This window comes from Cervus canadensis, chromosome 24 (assembly GCF_019320065.1).
Source record: "Cervus canadensis isolate Bull #8, Minnesota chromosome 24, ASM1932006v1, whole genome shotgun sequence".
NCBI lineage: Eukaryota > Metazoa > Chordata > Mammalia > Artiodactyla > Cervidae > Cervus > Cervus canadensis.
The window spans coordinates 501,595-521,837 of record NC_057409.1 but is presented as its reverse complement, the minus strand read 5'-3'; the positions used below and the strand labels follow the sequence as shown (position 1 = coordinate 521,837).

Sequence of the window (20,243 nt, the reverse complement as noted above, 5' to 3'; positions counted from 1 at the left end):
TAAAAGGACATGTGTCCTATTGTAACCTGACATACATCCCCAAGGGCCTTCAGAAACAAGGATAATATCCACTGCCACAACGTACTAAACATCACTGTTACTTATGCCTCAGAGAAATAAATGAACAGTACAGTGATTAAGAGGTTAACTCTGAAGCCCCAGTGACTGGGTTCAAATCCTGGCTCTTCTATTAACTAGCTGTGTGACTTTGGGCAAGTTAAATGACCTATCTGTGCTTCAGTTTCACTGTTGATAAGATGGAGCTAATAACATCCCCTATATCACAGAGTTATTATGAAGGTGAAATAAGAGAATCTAAATGCTTAAAATGGCGTCTGGTACTTTGTAATGTTAGTATTAGTCTTATTATTATAATTTTAAATTTTAAAATAATATTAATATTATTAAAATAATAGTTACATATAAAATGTTACATTTTAATTAAATAATAGGGATGACAGAGGATGAGATGGTTGGATGGCATCACCAACTCAATGGACCTGAGTTTGGGTAAACTCTGGGAGTTGGTGATGGACAGGGAGGCCTGGCGTGCTGCAGTTCATGGGGTTGCAGAGTCGGACATGACTGAGTGACTGAACTGAACTGAATGTTATATATTACTTTATATTATATATGAAGTTATATATAACTGTTATATTAATGTTACATATAAATGTTATGCATATAGTTAATATAACTACAAGGAAGCCTGGCATGCTGCAGTCCATGGGGTTGCAAAGAGTCAGACACTTGGCTGACCGAACAACAAAGTAACTCCTGTTTTATTAGTTATTATCATCATCCACACTCTACCTCCTACCAGCTCTCTGATCTCTGGGAGACGACTCTACCTGCCCGAGCCCCAGCTTCCTGTAGGGTCTGGCTAGAAGACCCTACAGCAGAGGGGTGCAGGGAGGAGATCCAGCACACAGTCAATGCTCCCGAGCCCCCAGGGACAGCCAGGGCCCCGGGGCCCAGCCGAGCGGCCCTGGCAGAGAGCCAGAAGCGACTCGCCTGCGCTCCAGCTCCCGGCGTGTCCTCGTGTGGTCCTGCACTGTGTCCTCCCGCTCTTCCTCCAGCTGGTCCCGCTGGCGCCGCAGCTCCTCCTGGGCCGCCTGCAGCTTCTCCCACTCCTGCCGTAGCTCCTCGGCCTGCTGCTTGGCCGCCTGCAGGCTGTGGGCCAGGCTGTCCTTCTCCCTGCAGGATGAAAGGAAGGGGAGCTGGAGGGGTTGCCAGGGCCCCTTCCACCGGGGAGGATGGCCACGCTACTGTCCTAGCCAGGAGCCACAGACTGCTGCCTTCAGAGGTCCATGCCTCCAGGAAGCGCTCCTGCCCCTGCACGTGGCCCACTCATCTCATCCATGTCTCCCTGGAGCTGACTCTTTCCAGTAAAGAGAATCCAGACGTCCTTCTCCCCCATCCAGCCCACTTGGAGGCCCAGAGGAATGGGTGGAAGCCTTGCCATTGGGTGAAAAGGCCAGGCCAGGCTCCTGAGACATGTGGACACTGTTGCCACCAGCTCTGCTAGTCCACCTAGCCAGGAAAGGCCCCCTTACAGCACCCATGCCCTTTAATTCTGGGAGGCCCAACAGAGCTGGGTGTGTCCAGATCCCACAGGGTCTGCTGCCCAGGCCAGCAGCACGTGGTAGCCAGGGCAAGGGAGGGAAGAGCCTCCTTCCAAGACTGGAGTTTCTGGTTTAGAGCTGATGGCTGTCATATCCTCCAGTGTCAACTCCCCTTTGCTCAAAATGGCAACCTGTAAATATACTAGGTACGAAGGCTCATAGTAGGCAGATGAAAACATAACAATGTGAAATTAAGAAAAACAGAATGCAAAATGAAGCACTTCCTAAGAATACAACTACATAAAAGCACCGAAGGCATGGGAAGCACTGGTTTTGCTATCAGATGGACCAGGATCCCATCTCCTACCCCAGCGACACTGCTGTGTGACCTTGGGCAAGTCTCTCAACCTCAAGACAGTAATGGTGAACTGCATGGGTTTGACAGGAAGACTGAGACTATACACATGAAGGACTTGCAATGAGCCTGGCACACAGGTGTACAGGGGACGTTTGCAAACTGTCAGGAAACACAACAGAAAGCATAGCCAAGACATTAACAGGGTCAAGATGGGTGGGGGGGAGGGCTGTGAAGAGGTTTCCCCTTTTTATTTTCCTCCATTTTCAACCTTTTTATTATGAAGTTACATTTAAAAAGAAAAAAAAAAAAACAACCAAGAACAAAAAATCAAAAAGAACAGGCAACCAAGAATGGATAATTTCTTGTCTCTGAAATCCCCAAGAAACAGAGTCTAGAATGACACTGCCAATACGGCTCTCGGGGCTGATGGAAATGTTTCATAGTCACAGGCGCACTTGAAACGAGGCTAATCCAACTGCGGGGCTGAATGTTTACTTTTGTAAATGTTGAGTATTTGAACAGACACACATGGCCAGTTACGACCATATTAATGCAAATCCAGCACACACAGGCTAACTCACCCCCAGGGCTGGGCGCCCCACCTCTGGCCCCCGGCACCTGTTCAGGAGGTCGACAGCGCTGCGCAGGCGCTGGGCTTCCCGCTGCGCGTCCTCCCGGGCCCGGGCGGCCCCGTCGGTCTCCTCCCGCAGACGCTGCAGCTGCTCCTCCAGGGCACGGCGCTCACCCTCACTGTCACTAAGCTGCTTCCGCAGGGTGCCCAGCAAGTCCTGGCTGGCCTCATAGCGCCCCCGCATGTCCTGCGGCAGAATCACTGAGTCCAGGGAAGCCCTTGCTCTCGGCAGGATGTACACCAGCCTGTGCTGGGACCCAGACCTGTGTCCATCCCTGGGCGGCAAAGTGGAGCGAAGCCCATAGACTCAGTTTCCACTCCCCTGCACGGGGCCCTCCCACCCTTCTGACACCTCTGCCAGGTCTCTGAACCTCCACCTCCTGGGGCCCCAGGCAACTCCTACCCAAGTCTGCCAAACACCAAGCACACTTCTTTCCCCACCCCGCGTCTGACGCCCTCACCCAAGGCTCTCTGGCTTGGTCTATGTGGGCACTCGTCTTCCCCTCTACACCAGGACTCTAGCTCCACCCCAGGCTCCACCCCCAGCAGCTCAAGCCCCTCCCATACCAGGACTCTAGCCCCCCCCAGGCTCCGCCCCCAGCGGCTCAAGCCCCTCCCACACCAGGACTCTAGCTTCCCCAGGCTCCGCCCCCAGCAGCTCAAGCCCCTCCCACACCAGGACTCTAGCTCCCCCCAGGCTCCGCTCCCAGCGGCTCAAGCCCCTCCCATACTGGGACTCTAGCTCCCCCCTAGGCTCTGCCCCCAGCAGCTCAAGCCCCTCCCACTCCAGACGCAGAGAGCTCGGCCACCTCGGAGTCCTGGCTGTCTGCCCTCTCCCCAGGCTCTGGCTCTCCCTAGGGTTCCCTAGGGTGCTCAGGCTCAACCCACGGAGGCCCCAGGCCCGCCCCCGGGCTGGAGCCCCAGCGGAGGACGCTCAAGCCCCGTCCCACCTGGACCTGCAGCTGGCGCTTGTGCAGGGCCGAGTGGATGAGGGCCAGCGTGGAGGAGTCCGAGCAGGCGGGGGACGGGCCTCGGCGCGGGGAGCGGCCGCGACCAGGCGAGGGCCGCCTCGGCGGGGACGGAGTCCGGGCCCCCGAGAGCCCCCGCAGGCTGCCGTCCGAGGCATCCGCTGTGCGCTCAGAGCCACTTAACTGGACGCCGCTGTCCGTGTCCGACAGGACGGCCTGGGGGCGGGTCAGAGAGTGGGAGAGGGGAGCTGCGCGGTTAGTGGGGCACAGTGTGGCCACTGGAGTCCTGGCATCCAGCTTCACCCCAGACTCCGCAGCACACCCTAGGCCCCCTCCCCAAATGGCTTCCTGATCACAGCCCTCAGCCCACCGGGACGCCTTCCATTTACTGGGAAGACACCACAGAGCCTTTCTCAGATGGGCAGGGAACAGGCAGTGCCTCCTCTCCTGGGCAGAGTTTTAGCTGAGCTATTTATTAATAGAAGGGGTGTTAAACAGCAGGGAGGGCTCCAGCGCCCTCAACAGCTTGCAGTTCAGCTCAAGGCCACCAAGGGATGAGGTGGTCCAGGACCACCTGCCCTGGCCCTGCCCAGGCCCCCACCAGTGCTGGCCTGGCTCCAACCTGTGCCATGTCCCTCAGGGTCTGCTGCAGCCCCTCTCCTTCCTCTGTCTCCAGGGCTGCCTGCTCCTGGAGCCGCAGGGATTCCTGGAGTGGTGTTGGGGAGACAAAGAAAGAGTGGTCAGGGTCTCTGCCCTAGTCAGAAACTCCACGGTCTCCCTACCCGGACCACTGCCTATCAGGGCGCCTCGAAGGCCATGCCCAGAGGCCAACGGCTTGGGAGACCCCACAGCGGCACCAGCGCCCTCACTGAACTGACCAGGCCCCGACAGGTACAGTGTCTGCCCCAGACCACACAGCCTATTGGAAGAGAGCTGGACATGGAATCCAGGCTAGACCTCACACAGGATGACCAACCCAGGCAGTACCCATGAGGGGTGTCCCTCTGGTGGGGAGGCAGCTGAGTTCCAACAGAAAGAGCCCTGGGCTAGCAGGGCACAGGCATGAGTTCCAGTCCTGACTCGCCAGCATCATGGCTCTGAGACTCTGAACAAGTATTTTCTCTTGGGCCTCAGCTTCCTCTTCTGTATAATGGGGATCATGCTACAGAACAGCTGAGAGGATGAAATGGGATAAAGGAAGTGAATGTGCTAACCACTACGGCTGGCACATACTAGGTGCTCACATTAGAGCTGGCACACACTAGGTGCTCAGTTAATGAGGGGAGACGCTGATTCTGAGTGGGATGCCCAAGCAACCCAGCCCTCAGCCTGTGTCCAGTCCCTCCCGTCCCACCCCGCGTCTCACCAGGGCCTCAAGCTTCTCACTGAGGGCTTTGTTGAGCTGGTCCTTCTCCAGATTCTGGTCCTGAAGGCGCTCTACTGTGAGAGCCAACTCAGTCACTCTGGAGGTGGGGGAGCCACACAGGTGAACGGGAGACCCACCCAGCTTCTCCTCAAACCCCCAGCTCCCCCAAACCTGAGGCAGGGACACTAGGGTTTGCCTCCCTTGCTGTGTGACCTGGAGCAAGTGTGTCTCCTCTCTGGGCTGCAGACTTCTCATCTCGGAATGAGAATGAGGTGCCAGGCACTTTATCTCACGGCGAAGCACTCTGGGACCTGCCTAGATCTCAGGAGTAGAGTGCTGCTGGGCGCCAAGCCACTCATCATGTCTGACTGTTTGCGATCCTGTGGACTGTAGTCCACCAGGCTCCTCTGTCCATGGGATTCTCCAAGCAAGAAGACTGGAGTGGGTCCCATGCCCTCCTCCAGGAGGAGGAGGGATCTTCCTGGTCAGGGCATCTCCCTGACCCAGTGATCGAACCCGCCTCTCTTACATCTCCTGCACTGGCAGATGGGTTCTTTACCACTGGGAGCAGAGGCTGAACTGCAAACATGAAATTCAACCTGGGGCAAGAGCCCTCTGAACCTCCGTCTTCCCCTCTGCCAAACGGAGGGCCTGGGGAGACTGGCCAAGCGCACACAGGGGAAGGGCCCATCACTGGTGAACAGACACCCCTCCGCCCCAGACCCCCGGCCGTCCGCTCCAGTGAGGCCTGCCTCAAGCGGTGCCTCCGGGAACCCACCTGGCACTGAGGCTGGCCTTGTCGAGGTTGCTCTGCAGCTGCTGCCGGGCCAGCTCCTGCTCCTGCAGCTGCTTGCTCCGCAGCTGCTCCTCCAGCAGGGCCTGCTTCTCCAGGGCCGCCTCAGCCTGGCTCTCGGCCAGCCGCAGCCCCGCGCTCAGCCCCAGGCCCGCCTCCTGGATGGCTCGTGAGGTGCGGGCCAGCTCCCCTCCCAGCTGCAGCAGGTCCCTGGTGGAGAGGACACAGAACGGGGGTCGGATGAGGGGGGGTGGACTTCCAAGTGTAAATTATAATGACAACGGGGGCTTCCCTGGTGGCTCAGTGGTAAAGAATCCTGCCAATGCAGGAGACATGGGTTCGATCCCTGATCTGGGAAGATCCCATGTGCCGTGGAAAAACTAAGCCCGGGAGCTGCAACCACTGAAGCCCAAGCGCCCAAGAGCCCGTGCTCTGCAACCAGAAAAGCCACCGCATGAGAAGCCCACGCGCCAAAATGAGGGAGTGGCCCCCACCTGCTGCAGAGAAAAGCCCTCACGGCAACTACGACCCAGCACAGCCAAAAATAAATAAATAAATATTGTTTTTCAAAAAAGCAGTGGAGGAAGCCAGGGGAGAGGGAGACATGTACAGTCTGCTGTATTTGCTTTTATCAAATGTGCCTCAGTGTCTGGGTCAAAGGTGGGAGGGGCTTGTTGCAGTACACCTTTTGAAATTTGAACCTTGGGCTTATATGAATTCTTCAAAAGCAAGGTGCTAAAATGTTAAATGCTAATTTAAAATAATACATACTTAAAATATATCAAATAGGTTAAATTCTTCCCTTTCCTGAATGAACTGTACCACTGGGTATCAAATGGTAAGAAGAGGAAGTGCCTTATTATAGAAGAATTCCAGCTAATACATGACACAGTGACAGAATGAGACCATCACGATTCTGCAATCTCTGAAGAATGTCTGGACCTTGGCAAGTGTCAAGGGCTGCCAACACACAAAAAGAGAGGCTCCTGATGGCAGGGTACACAGCATTGTGAAAAAGTTGTGTCAAAACACAACAACCCGAACCTGAATCTGATGAAGCCTTAAATCCAACATCCAATTTACAAGAAATACAGGGGACAAAGGTGTTAAAGGACACCACAGAATCCAGACTGTGGAAATCTCTGAGGACAACTGTCCCAGTTTCTGTAACAAATAAAATATTCGACTTAAAAGACAAATCAACAAATCACACTTTGTGAACATCTGTGGATCCCAATTCAAACAATTTTAAAGGCAGAAACCAAAGTAAAACCATCTGTGATACTGATGAATCAATTGGAAATCTGGATACTGAGCGAATATGAGATATCTCACCGAAAGGTCATTACTTAAACAAATGCTTAAGGCACAAAAGGAGACAGACTGGTCTGCCTGCCTCTGGGCTCTCCCCACAGCCTCACCTGCTTAAAGAGCAAGTAGGAAGGGACTTCCCCGGTGGTCCAGTTCTTAGGACTCCACGCTTCCAGTGCAGGGGGCACAGGTTTGATCCCTGGTTGGGGAACTAAGATGCTACAAGCTGTGTGTGGTGGATGTGGGCGGGGGCAGAAGGGACCTGTGAGGCTCTTTTCCAACCTGACCTCCCACTCACTTGCCTTCTGCTTCAGCTCCACTGTCTGCCACTTTCTCCCACCTCCAAGCCTTTGCTCCTGCTGTTCCCTCTCCCTGGAGGGTCCTTAGCTCTGCTAGTTAAAACTCTACCTATCCTTTGGGGTCAGTGCAAATTCCATCTTCCCTATGAAGCATTTTTCCGGCCTCCCAACCCCTTCCCTTGGGGGCTTCCCTCATAGCTCAGTTGGTAAAGAATCCGCCTGCAGTGCAGGAAACCCCGGTTCGATTCCTGGGGTCATGAAGACCTCCTGGAGAAGCGATAGGCTGCCCACTCCAGTATTCTTGGGCTTCCCTGGTGGCTCAGCTGGTAAAGAATCCACCTGCAATGCGGGAGACCTAGGTTCAATCCCTGGGTTGGGAAGATCCCCTGGAGAAGGGAAAGGCTTCCCACTCCAGTATTCTGGCCTGGGGAATTCCGTGGACTATACAGTCCATGGAGTGACAAAGAGTCAGACACAACTGAGCAACTTTTACTTTCACAATCCCTTCTATCCTTCTGAGCATCTGGGACATCCTTTCTGTTCCACTTTCATGTCACTGACCACTCACTTCCTCAATCTAGAGACTGCAAGGTCCGTTGTTTTTATTTTTCAATTTTCTGGCTGCACACAGCTTGCGGGATCTTAGTTCCCTGACCAGAGATTGAACCTGGACCCTCAGCAGTGAAAACACAGAGTCCTAACCACTGGACTGCCAGGGAATTCCCTGAAGGTTGCAAGGTCCTCGGCAGTAGACACTGAATAGTCTAGTGGACTAAAAACAGGCTGATAAACCCTGACCAGCCTCTTTCCTACGGCTCTGTGATCTGTGAACAGTCACTCTAACTCTCTGAGCCTCAATGTCCTCCCCTGACAAGTGAGGACTATTACAGTTCCTACCTCACAGGAACACTGGGGATATGAAATGAAATAAAAGGCACAAGGAGCCTAGCTAGAAGCAAATATCTAGTAAATGTTTACTAGTTACTAGTAATGACTGTGCTGTGCTTAGTCGCTCCATCGGGTCCGACTCTTATGACACCATGGACTGCAGCCTGCCAGGCTCCTCTGTCCTTGGGGATTCTCCAGGCAAGAATACTGGAGTGGACTGCCATGGCCTCCTCCAGGGTACTAGTAGTAACTAGGAAACGGTAAATTAAACACTAAAATAGTTTTTAGTTTAGTAAAATATGTTTACTAAACCAAAAAAAAATTAGTTTTTTACTAAAAATTATTAGAACTACTAAAAAAAATAATTTACTAAAAAGCAAGTTTTTAGTTTAGTAAGATATGACTATTTAGTCACAGTCAGTCAGTTTAGTAAACACATTAAGCAAATACGAAATGACTGCCCTGATCTGGTAAGAGTTAATTATCACCAGGTGCCTCTGCCTCTCCGCAGGGCAGGCACACAGCAGGCGGGTCAGGTAGGACCGAAGCCCAGCTGGGCGGAGTGATCAAAAGCAGGGCTGTTCCCGCTGCGGCCTCGCCTCCGCCAGCGCCCCCTCCGCCGCCAGCCTCACCTCTCCGTGGCCGTCTTCACCTCGCTGACCAGCCGGCGGGCCCCCACGACCTGCCTCCAGACGAGGAGCAGGCGGCTGTGCTCATGGCTGAAGTAGGCGTTGAAAGACTGGGGGACGGAAGAGTGAAGTGAGGGCCGGAGCGGCCGACCCGCGTCCCACCCATGCCCAGCATCTCGAGGGCCGCCCTGGGGGTGAGCGTGCCGTGACCAACGCCAGCTCACACGCAAGGCTGGGTCGGAGCTGCCTCGCTCACCACCCATGCCTCCCCCTGGCCCAGGGAGCCGGGTGTCAAAGCCTCCACGGGAAAGGGCAGAAGATGCCGGAGACCTCGGTCTGCATCCCAGCTGCCTGCCGCATGACCCGGCAGCAGCTCAACCTCTCTTTAGGAGGACGGAAGCACCATCCATGTGTGTTATTAAGAGGATCAGAGAAGATGCCGGCCTCTCACATAGTATGCGCTAATCAAGGCTATTGTTATGACAACCATTTTTCTCCCTAATGGGGCTTCCCTGGTGGCTCAGATCGTAAAGAATCTGCCTGCAGTGCAGGAGACCGGGGTCCCATCCTTGGCTCGGGAAGATGCCCTGGAGAAGGGGGCATGACGACCCACGTGGGTGTTCTTGCTGGAGAATCAAAGGGCTCAGCTGGCTCGAGGCCCCTCCCCTGCCAGACCAGCGAGGCCGTTTCCTGGGGTCAGGCCAGACCCCCGGGCCCCGTGGCCCCCTTGCCCACCTCGCCCTCACGCCTCCAGGCAGCCTCCCGCTGCTCCAGCTCCTGCCGGCCGCGTGCCCAGTCGCTGGTCACCTTGCGGATATCTTCCCGCAGGGCCTGGTTGGCCGAGCTCGCCTGGTCCAGCTGCTCCCGGAGCAGCGCATTCACCTGGGCCAGGCTGGCGCTCCTGGGCAGGGCAGAGGAGAGCCGGTGGGTGCCTGAGCAGAAGGCGGCTGGCCCCCGTGCGCCCCCCGCGGGCCCACCTCTGTTGCTCCTCCTCCAGGCGGACGAGGGCGCTCTCCAGGTCCTGGCTGTGCCCTGCGTCCTGGGGGTGGGGAAGCAGGGGCGTCAGGCTGGGCAGGGCAGGAAGGGCCAGCCCTGCCCCCCCGGTGCCCACCCGCAGCCGTAGCTGCTCCAGCTCCGCGCATCTCTCCAGCAGCTGCTGCTCTGTCTCTGAGGTCTTCTTCTTGCACTGGAGAATCTGGGGGTGGCCGGAGAGTGGGTTAGCTGCGGGGGTTGGGGGTGGGGGGGGAAGAAGGGTGCAGGGAGCAGGGCGGTGGCCCAACCTTGGCCTGCAGCCGCTGCACCAGCTGTGCCTGCCGCTGCTGGCCCTCCTGATAGGCCTGCAGCTTGCGCCGGTAGGAGGCCTGCTCCTCCTGCAGCTGCCGCCGCAGCTCCACACTCTGCAGGGCCAGCCCCCTGGGCTCCTGGGCTTCTGGCTCCCCAGACTCCCGCCGCACAGCCTGCTCCAGCTGCAGGGAAGGGCCCCTGGTGAGAGTCCTGTGCCTCCCCGGAAGGCAGCCTCAGGCCTCTGTAGGGGGCGCCAGGCAGGACCCCGACCCACAATGCCTTGCAGGCCCAGGTGGCAAGCCCAGGACGCAGTGTGCGTGGCCAAGCATAAACACAGACGAGGCAAAGCACAGACACACAGACAGGGTGTGCACGGACTGGGTGTGCACAGACTGGGTGTGCAGGGACTGGGTGTGCACAGACTGGGTGTGCAGGGACTGGGTGTGCAGGGACTGGGTGTGCAGGGACTGGGTGTGCACGGACTGGGTGTGCAGGGACTGGGTGTGCACAGACTGGGTGTGCAGGGACACATGCAGGTGGGCCCACACACGTGTGCCCGCAAAGCACAAAGACGCCCCTGGGGCAAACCTTAAAGGCCCTGGGCACGCTCCAAGTCACCCAGCGCCCTGCGTGGGTAGCTAGTAGATCCACACCCCTGTCTCCCCACCCGAACCCTCAGGAAACCTCGATTTTGTTCCCCACTGTATCTTAAAATGGTGAACATGCTATCTTAGAATAGCATGCTAACAAATGAACAGCATGAGCACACGTGAATACATTCAGAGGCATCAGTACACATACACATATGCGAGCTCAGAGACATGCGCACACACAACACACACAGGTCGTCTCAAACACCCCCAGGCTGACACAGACGGACTCCCCCGGCTCCCACTCCCCACACACACAGTGCTCAGGCTTCTAAGAGGCGAGCACAACTGTTCTGACACACGGCGTGGCTTATGAACGGGCTCCCAGCACAGCCTGGCCCCTGGCTCCCCACTCCCCCTCACTGGGGGGACCTCCACTCCACCCCATCCCCCATGCCCAGCCTGGCCCCAAGCTCCCCGCTCCCCCTCACTGGGGGGAACCCCACTCCACCCTGTTCCCCACGCCCAGGCAGCCTGCAGCCCCTTCATCACCCGACCCTGGGGTCAGCAGCAGGACGCCTGCCGGCTCTGACCGACTCCACTAGCCCAAACCCTCTCACTCCTCCAGGCACCTGCTGGTCCCAGGGGGCCCCCAGCCTCCTCCATCCGTCCTAGAAAGGAGGAGGGAGGAGGCAGCCGAGGACAGCAGGGCTCAGAGGAGGATGGTGCCCAGAGTGGACCGACAGCGCAGGGCCGAGCCCAGAGCCTGCGAGAGGCGGGACGGGGCATCCGTTCACACGCCCACCCATGTCCGGTCCTGGGGAAGCCCACCGCAAGGACGATGACCGTCACCCACGTGGACCAGGGGCCCAGGCCAAGCCGGCCCTCCAGGCTGGAGTTAAGCAGCGCGCCAGGAGAGGCTCAGAGAGCCACCAAGCTGAGAACAACCTCGTCTCTACCCCCACCCGGGGGACAGTGCTGGGACAGGGTGACTGTGCCCATGGAGGCCGCGTGGCAGCTGCAGCTCATTTGGGGGAACTCGGTCTGAGGGTGCGGGAGCAGGCGATATGCAGGGGGTCTCTCTCTGCCTGAAGGGTGGGCAGCAAGCCTGTGGCCAGTATCTGCGTGGAGCCCACCCAAGTCAGGTGAAGGGCAGAGCGCCTGCGTGCTGGCCGCGGCACCGAGATGCTGTGTGCGTCGAGCACCAGTGCAGGTGCGTCCTGGACGTGGGTGGGGTGTTTTGTCGTTTGTCTCCATGTGTGACCCTGTGTGTCTGTGGCTGGGCCTTCATGGGGAGCTGGGTGAGCTGGCGCCTATGGTCCAAGGCGCACACTGTGGTGAAGTAGATGGGTGCATCTGCGCGTGTGCCCGTGTGTCCATGCACTTGTACGCCTGTGTGCACAGTCGTACGAGGGTGGGTCTGCGTGCATCTGTGCACACCTGTGTCTGGCTGTAGATGACCAGCCAGTGTTGGGCTGTCTGCAGTGTGGGCACACCAGATACGCCACGGTGTGTGGCTGTGCGTGCGGTGGGATGGTGTGGTGTCTGGTGCAGCTTCTGTGGATCCGAGTGTATCCTCTTGGTGGGTTGTGTTGGTGTGTGTATATAGAAGGGCTTCCCAGACAGCACTAGTGGTAAAGAACCCACCTATCAGTGCAGGAGATGTAAGAGACCTGGGTTCGACCCCTGGGTTGGAAAGATCCCCTGGAGGAGGGCAGGGTAACCCCTCCAGTATTCTTGCCTGGAGACTCCATGGACAGAGGAGCCTGGTGGCCTGCGGTCCACGGGGTCGGCAAGCGTCAGACACGACTGAAGCAACTTGCACCACGTGCGTGTAGAAAGGGCCTGTCGTGGCCTCGGCGTGTGCCTCGCACAGCTGTGCGAACCAGGCACTGTCCGTCTCTCTGGTCTAGAGGGGTCCTGCCACTGCCGGTGCTCCGCTGCTTCCCAGGGCTCACAGCCAGACCCCTGCCCCTCCGGGCACACCCCACCCCTTTCCACAGACTCTGCCCCTCACAAAACAGCCTTTCAATTTCACTCATAAGTCAAAATGGAAGGAGGCTGCTCCCAAGCCAAGGATGAAAGAAGTTTACTGTCTCCCCTAGCAACCCCCGCCCCACTGCTCGCTGCTCCGTTCACCGGGTCCAGGTTACCATGGACACTGCGCTAGCAGGGCTGGCCCGACACCTGCTCCTCAGGGACGGGAGAGTGGGGGCCTCACAGGGACCTGAGGGGTCACCGCCTCAGCCTCCCCACACGCAGCTGCAGGATACAGACCACGACCTCAGCTCCACCCCTCCTTGAGGTGCTGTGGGGCTAAAGGGGTCCAAACAACCTCAAACCAGGCCATGTGCGCAGAGAGGGAGGATGCCCCAGGGCCACGGCGCCCAGACCAGCAGCTCAGCCCAGCTCTACCAGCGGCCTTGGCCCCGCAATGCCCTCCCTGGGCCTGTCTCCCCACCTCTGATGAGGTGATCTCTAGGCTCTGATGTTCCTTGGGGACCCACCCCCAGGACAGGCCTCAAAGTCATCCTCATCTAACCAGGTGGGGCCCATGCACACCATCGCAGACAGGGGACAGTCTCATGCTAGGCTCCCTCCGCACGCTATCCCAGCCACAGGCGGGAGCTTTCTAGACTAACGCAGCCCCCCAGCTGCGTCCTCCCAGGAAAGGGAGCGGCCCCCTCCACCTCTTCTTCCCTTCCCCTCCCAGCTGGGGTGGGGGGGCTGTGCTAGCCTCACTGTCGGTTAGAAGCTGGCATTTAAGAGGCAGCACCCCCCCACCCGGCCCGACACTGTGCCAAGAGCCCCAAGATGACTGGCCTCAATGGGGAGGGGCTGGCTCGGCCGCCACCAACAATGTGCACTAGTCCAGCCTGCCCCCCACACCCCCTGCAAACTCTGGGAAAACGAGCCCCGCCCTGTGCCCAGCACCAGGGGCCACTGCAGGCCCCCCTGCCCTGCTTCTCTGCAAGTCCCAACAAGTCTTATCCCGGCGGGCGGATGCCAGGACACGGGCACAGCCCACACCCACAGGGAGACACAGCTCCCTCCTCCCTCCGCGGGGTTACAAGCCCTCGTGTAGACAGGCCCAGCTCAGTGAGTCCTGGGCAACCCTGGCTCTGCCAGTCCTGCTCAGGGGACCCTGGGCCAGCTTCAATCTGCAGGCTTCAGCCTTCCGCTTGCAGTAACAGGGGGTCACGTCTGAGGTCCTTCCCGTTTTCCCAGGACCAGCTGCCCCCTGGAACTCCCAGCCCAGTTGCCTCTTCCCATCCCCAGGAAACAGAGCCACAGTGCAGAGCCCTGGGCTGTGTGAGTCTGAGCCTCGGGGAGCGCCTCTGTTACGTGAGCATCTTAACGGTCCCAACCTTGGTATCTTAAATGTAAACCTCCCAGCACACTCTTGGCACACAGCGGGGCCTCAAACACTAACAGATACTATTATGTGTTATTGCATTACCACCCACACACCCCCTCCCGCGGGCACACACGCTCCCTCCCTCATGCAGCTCTCTCACCAACCTGCAGCCACCATCAACGCCCCAGGGTCGCCTGCCCCGAGCCTGGCGGCCTAAAGGAGACAACGCACTAAGAACAACCTGCGCCCAGCACACCGACCTCCTGCCCCGGCCCCACGGCACAGGCCCCCGGACACAAACCCTGTCTGGACTTGGACGCAGGCCCGGCTACCCCTTCCTTCCTTGGCGGGGCCTCATCTGGGAGAGCAGGGCAGGTCTGTGCCCACCCCAGCCTGCTGGGTGGACCCCAAGGCCCAGGTACATGGGGGCACAGGGCGATGCCCAGAGATTCAAGGAGCGGTGGGGGACTCTCGAGGGTCCTGTTCTCCGCCTCCCCCACCCCCAAGCATGCCAGGGACAGCTGGGGATGAAACACCCAGGCTCCTGGAGCTTCATCCCCTCGTCCCATCCATTCCTCGCAGCTCCATGTCGTCACTGTCCCCACTGCGGGCAGCAGGCGTGCAGAGTGGAGGGACATGTTCAAGGCCACTCGAGGGGGCCGAGTTGCAACTTGAACACAGGCCGCCTGGCTCCGGGGCCCACCTTCCCCATCCGGAGCCCCGCGCCCCGCAGCACCCACCCTCTCGCTGACCGCGCTGTACTTGATGGCCAGCTCGTCGCGCTCGGCCCGGCTCTGGGCCAGCAGGTCCTCCACACGGGACAGCTCCTGCTGCAGCAGCTGGTTCTCCTCCTGCAGTGACAGCATGGAGGCCATCTCGGGGGCTGGGCCTGCAGAAGGACAGCGGGCACACGACTGGCCTCCACCTGTGTCCAGAGGGACCGCCTCCCCCAACAGGTGCCCCACCCATCCCTGGAGGCAGGAAGACAGATGGGGTCCCCGAGGGGAGCTGCAGCTGAGGGGGGCCTTTCCCAGACTCTCAAAGCACACAGGAGGTTGTGGGGGCCGCCCTCCAGGGGCATGGGGGCCCATGAGCATTCCTGCCCAGGTGGAGAACGGGCACTGCCAACCCAGGCCATCTACAGAGCCCTGAGCTAAGCTGAGCTGCCTTCTCCCTGTTGTCTTGGATTCACCCAGCTCACCCCTTCCCTGGGAGAGAACGTGGTGTTTGCGGTTTAAGTCTTCGCAGCAGGCTGCCTGCAAGCAAGGAGGGGATGCTCAGCCCCGCCTTCTCACAGCAGCACATGGAGACAAGTCTAGGCAAATGCCACCTCCAAGCCTCCATTTTCTCATCTGTAAAATGGGACCCTCCATCTGGGGTCTGTGCCTGCCTCACAGTGAGGATTCAAGAAGGGAAGCTGCAGTCCTTACAGCTGTCACGACTGTGGAGAGGACGTGGGAAACCGGGGACGCAGGAGTGTCTGGGGCGGGGCCGGGGCAGGGAGCGGTACCTGCGCTCTCAGCCTGGGAGAGGCTGCGGGTGAGGATCTCCCTGATGCGGGCAGGCAGGCCGGCGGGCCGCGAGTCCTGGGCCGGGCCCCTCCCGTTCAGGCCCGCCTCTAGGCCCGACCCCAGGAGGCTCCTCTCCAGAGTCTGCGGGGAAAGCGGGAGGGTCTGATACCCGGGGCTCCCTGGTGTGGGTGGCAAAGAAACAAAGTGCTTCCACCCGAGACATGGGTGCCTAGGAGGCGCTCAGGACACCCCCACCTGGAAGGAAGCTTGGGCGTCAGACTGGCACGAAGCCCAACGGGAGGACACGCTGCGCGCCCTGCCCTGGGAAGGAGGCCCCCGGGGGCCCCTCACAGACCCCGCCTCGGGCAGGCGGGGTGCTGGGGGCTCCCGCCCAGCTCCCGCCCGAGAGGGGTGAGGACCCCACAGTGCTAGCAGGGATCACCCCAACCCTAAAACCTGGAAATGGGGACTCCCCTTCACTCGAGGGGCCCTGGACAGAGGCCCGGAACTGAACCCCAGAGCCCCTCCGCCCCCACCCTGGGCGAGAGCTGCAAGCGGGGGCCCCCCAGCGTACCCACGCCGGCACCCCGAGACGCGCCGCCCTTCACCCTCTCCGGCGAGGCTCCGCGCCCCTGTCCTGCACGGGGCACAGCCCCGGACCCACCTGGATAACCACCTCCAACGACTGCTCCAGCCCCAAGCTCATGGGGGGCGGCCCTGGGCACCCTCTCCAGGCCTCTGCTAGGGTCCCAGAGACCAACCCAGACTCCCCCACAGCCAGACCGCCGGCGGAGCGTCGGGCAGATTAGGCTTAAATCCGGCGGGCCCCACGTGATCACGGGGTGGGCGGGGCCGGGGAGGGGAAAGGAGGGTGGGGGAGGGGAGCCTGTTGGAGGAGGACGGAGAAGGGGTGAAGTGGCAAGGGGAGGAGGTGGAGGAGAAGGGGAGGAAGGAGTGGGAAACGGAGGGAAGGGTGGGGAGGGGGAGGGCGTGGCGGAGAAGACCCTCCCCAATACACACGCATGCACACCCTCTCCAGCTGCTGGGTCCACACACACATCCAGGCGGCGGGAAAGGCCAGTCTTCGAGATCATCTTTACTGACCCAGAAAAGGGGTCACACGCTTTGCTGAAAATGTGTTTACAAGGCGCTCCGACGACTTCTCACATCAGGAGCGGGCTGCGGAACTGCCCAGCGCAGGCACGGAACCGAATCCCCCTTCCCCAACTCCCGCCACCCCTCCCTCCCAGGGGAAGCGGCTCTGCCTCTCTGAGCCTCAGTCTCCCCGCACGAGGTGCAAACACTGGCACCCGTCTCGGGGCGTCGTCTGGCGGCAAAGGGCGTGTGACTGAGCGCCGGGCTTAGAGTGAACGTGTGAGCCATTACTGGTTTCCTTCATCTGAAAATCCGACCCGTAGGGTCGCTGTACCCGGGCCCTGGGGCTCCGAGCTCCACCCCCAGCCTCCCATTGCTCCTCCCCTGGGGCAAGGAGGCTGTGCGGTGCAGCGGGTAGGCTCAGCTCCGGAATCAGGGCCACAGAGGAGTCCCGCTCTGCCCTTTGTCGGCCGTGTGACCAACGAGTTACCGAGGCTCAGTTCTCTCGCGAAACTGACGGCACCGACCAGAGTCACAGCGAGCATTAAATGGGTTGCACTGCGTAAGGGTCTGACCACGGCTGGCACGTCACGGGCAGCCACCGCAAGGCGGCTGCTGTTCCCGCCGTCGCTGGCATCGCCCGTCTGGGCTCCTGCTGCCTCTTGACCCCTGGCCTCTGGGTGCTCTCTACCCTAACGCTGTGTCACATTCGCGCGGTCACTTTGAATTCTCACCTCAACCCATTTCCTGATGAGAAAAGCAGGCGCAGAGAGCTGGGGGCTCTCACCTAATCCAAACTGCCGCGCTGCAGGGAAGGGGAAGCAGCCCTAAACTCTCCACTTAAGCCAGGCAGCCTCCCAGAGGGCCTGAGGGCAAGGCAGGGGCATTTGCACTCCAAGGCTCTACCAACCTTGTCTAGGTCAGACCCAGGAATGCAGCAGGTGCCGTGTAACTGCACAACAGTCCAAACTGAGCCTGAAACCCTTGCCCCCAACTAGGGAATCTGCTCTGGAAATAGAAAATCAGGAATGGAAAACCAGGAACCGCCACACAGGGCCAAAAAAATAAGTGCCTCGATGTTGCCATGACAACCAAGGCCAGATTCAGGCAAAACTAGACTCAGAGGCAGGGAGCTCTCACCACAAAAACCTGGGGCTCCATCTTTCCACCTCCAGACACAGCCTTCAGGAACTCCCCCTACAGGCTGCACACCCACAGCCAGAGCAGAGAGGGGCCACAAGCTCTGCGGCCAAGCTCTGCAGCCCTGCTTGCCCAGATGGGCAGAGAGGGGGCCCAGACGCGCTTGGTGAGCTGAACTAAATCATTCCCCAGCCAGGGCCCTAGGGGATGGGGGAAGGGAGTCAGATGCCAGAACCATTGGCCCTGCCCACAGAGTTCTCCCCGTCAGTCCTTCTGGGTTCTATCAGAGCCCAAGAAACCATATCTAAACCCTGTGTGTATGTGCACTTTCTAATGTTCGGAGCGTCCATCCAGTTCTCAAACAACAATTATCCAGAAGGCTCTGGGTATTATGGCTTTAGCATCTAACTGCCAGGATTTGGCTGTGCCTCCCCATCAGCCTGGGCCAATGACTTTGCCTCTCTGAGCCTCAAGTTTCTTCATCTGTAAAATGGGACAATAACAGTGCCTGCTTTTACCATGAGGTTTAAATAAGATGATCCATGCTTAGCTGTGTACCGGGACATGGTGTGACAGGAACTGCTATGTGTTCACCAAAAAACATTTCCAGTTCTTCTATGGGAAATGGCTAGAAGTTATTTCCCAGACTCCCTTGCCATGTAATCTAGTTCTCACTAGCAGAATTATTGATGCTTTAGAACTGTGGTGTTGGAGAAGACTCTTGAGAGTCCCTTGGACTGCAAGATCAAACCAGGCAATCCTAAAGGAAATCAACCCTGAATATTTATTGGAAGGACTGATGCTGAAGCTGAAGCTCCAATACTCTGGCCACCTGATGCGAAGAGCCAACTCATTAGAAAAGACTCTGATGTTGGGAATGATTGAAGGCAGGAGGAGAAGGGGACGACAGAGGATGAGATGCTCGGATGGCATCACCGATTCGATGGACATGAGTTTAAGCTCCGGGAGATAGTGAAGGACAGGGAAGCCTGGCGTGCTGCAGCCCATGGGGTCACAAAGAGTCGGACACAACTGAGCAACTGAATAACAACAGCAGAATTAAGACAGAACTAAAGTGTGCCACTTCAGACCTGGCCCATAAAAACCTCCCACGAGGACTTCTCTCCTTCCTTGTCCCCCAGCTAGAAGGAAATAACGCTGGGTTCCTAGAGAATGCTAGAGCCACAAGCTGGAAGGGGTCTGGGTCTGTGGGTCACCATATAGAATGCCACTTAACAGGACTTCTCATGAATGAGAAATAAACTTCTGTTGTGCTAAGCCACCGAGATTTCTGGATTTCACTATCACATCAGCTGTGCTGTGCTTAGTCACTCAGTCATGTCCGACTAGGCGACCCCATGGACTGTAGCCCGCCAGGCTCCTTTGTCCAAGGGATTTTCTAGGCAAGAACACTGGAGCGGGTTGCCATGCCCTCCGCCAGGGGTTTCTTCGCAACCCAGGGATCGAACCAGGGTTTCTCACGTTGCAGGTGGATTCTTTACTGTCTGAGCCAGCAGGGAAGCCAGGAATACTGGAGTGGGTAGCCTATCCCTTCTCCACGGGATCTTCCCGACCCAGGAATCAAACCGGGGTCTCCTGCATTGTAGGCGGATTCTCTACTAGCTGAGCCACAAGGGAAGCCCATCACATCAGCCAGAATTACCTAAATGACGCCCCACTGTTACCTAGTGAATACTGTTTGTTTGTTTTGTGGTTGCCAGCATGAGGGATCTTAGTTCACCCACCAGGGATGGAATGCCTGCCCCCTGCAGTGGAAGTGCAGAGTCCCAACCACCGGAAGGTCACGGAAGTCCTTCGTGCTGGCTGCTGGTGCTGTCATCACTAGCATCACCAGCTCCTCCCAGGACCCAGTCTAGAACCCTGCCAGGCGCACTGTAGGCCCTCAGCCATTTTGGGTGAATAAATACAGAGAAGACACCCTTTGCACTCATTCCCTCCCCACTCTTGCTTAGCCCTCTGCCCACCCTGCAAAGCTGCCGTTTGCCAGGTCCAGCTGCAGGCACTAGCCAAAAAGTCCCTCAAAGGCTACTCCTGTATCTCAAATGTACCAGCTGCTCTTACCCATTATCCCTTTATTCACCAGTTGCTGGCTAGAAATTATAATAAAAATACTGAACCTACCATGAGCCAGACCCTGTGCCAAAATTCTGCACCTGTACCTTATCTGTTAAACCTTCCTGACAGCCCCAGGATGCTACTACTGTTCCACCCACTTTACAGATTACAATCAGCCTGGGTGGAGTTAAATGATTTGCTCAGAAACACTATTTTAGGAACAATCCCATGTGTTCTCCTTACTTGTTGCAAGTAATAAATCTTTCCTTTCCTCTCCGCCCCAAAAATTATTTGCTTAGTCATCCAGTTATGGATGAGTTATAAGCTGGAATCAAGATTGTTGACAAATATCAACAACCTCAGATATGCAGATGATACCAC

General features: G+C 58.0%; 1 protein-coding gene across 8 annotated transcripts in view; it reads right to left on the bottom strand.

Annotated features, from left to right (window-relative positions):
* Positions 1-20,243, bottom strand: part of CROCC (ciliary rootlet coiled-coil, rootletin) — a 49,881-nt gene that overhangs the window by 26,843 nt on the left and 2,795 nt on the right. Inside the window, exons 1-14 of one of the 8 annotated variants that reach the window (XM_043444688.1) lie at positions 16,216-18,518; positions 15,551-15,692; positions 14,781-14,929; positions 10,089-10,274; positions 9,920-10,003; positions 9,786-9,847; positions 9,544-9,709; positions 8,812-8,918; positions 5,667-5,891; positions 4,889-4,985; positions 4,145-4,228; positions 3,505-3,738; positions 2,542-2,741; positions 1,015-1,197 (exon numbers count right to left, since the gene is read on the bottom strand). In XM_043444688.1, coding sequence (XP_043300623.1) covers positions 1,015-1,197; positions 2,542-2,741; positions 3,505-3,738; positions 4,145-4,228; positions 4,889-4,985; positions 5,667-5,891; positions 8,812-8,918; positions 9,544-9,709; positions 9,786-9,847; positions 9,920-10,003; positions 10,089-10,274; positions 14,781-14,929; positions 15,551-15,692; positions 16,216-16,257 — 1,961 coding nt within the window. In that variant the 5' untranslated portion in view covers positions 16,258-18,518. Of the gene's footprint in view, positions 1-1,014; positions 1,198-2,541; positions 2,742-3,504; positions 3,739-4,144; positions 4,229-4,888; positions 4,986-5,666; positions 5,892-8,811; positions 8,919-9,543; positions 9,710-9,785; positions 9,848-9,919; positions 10,004-10,088; positions 10,275-14,780; positions 14,930-15,550; positions 15,693-16,215; positions 18,519-20,243 lie in introns of those variants that run through there. The other 7 variants (XM_043444682.1, XM_043444681.1, XM_043444683.1 and 4 more) reach the window with 7 other exon arrangements.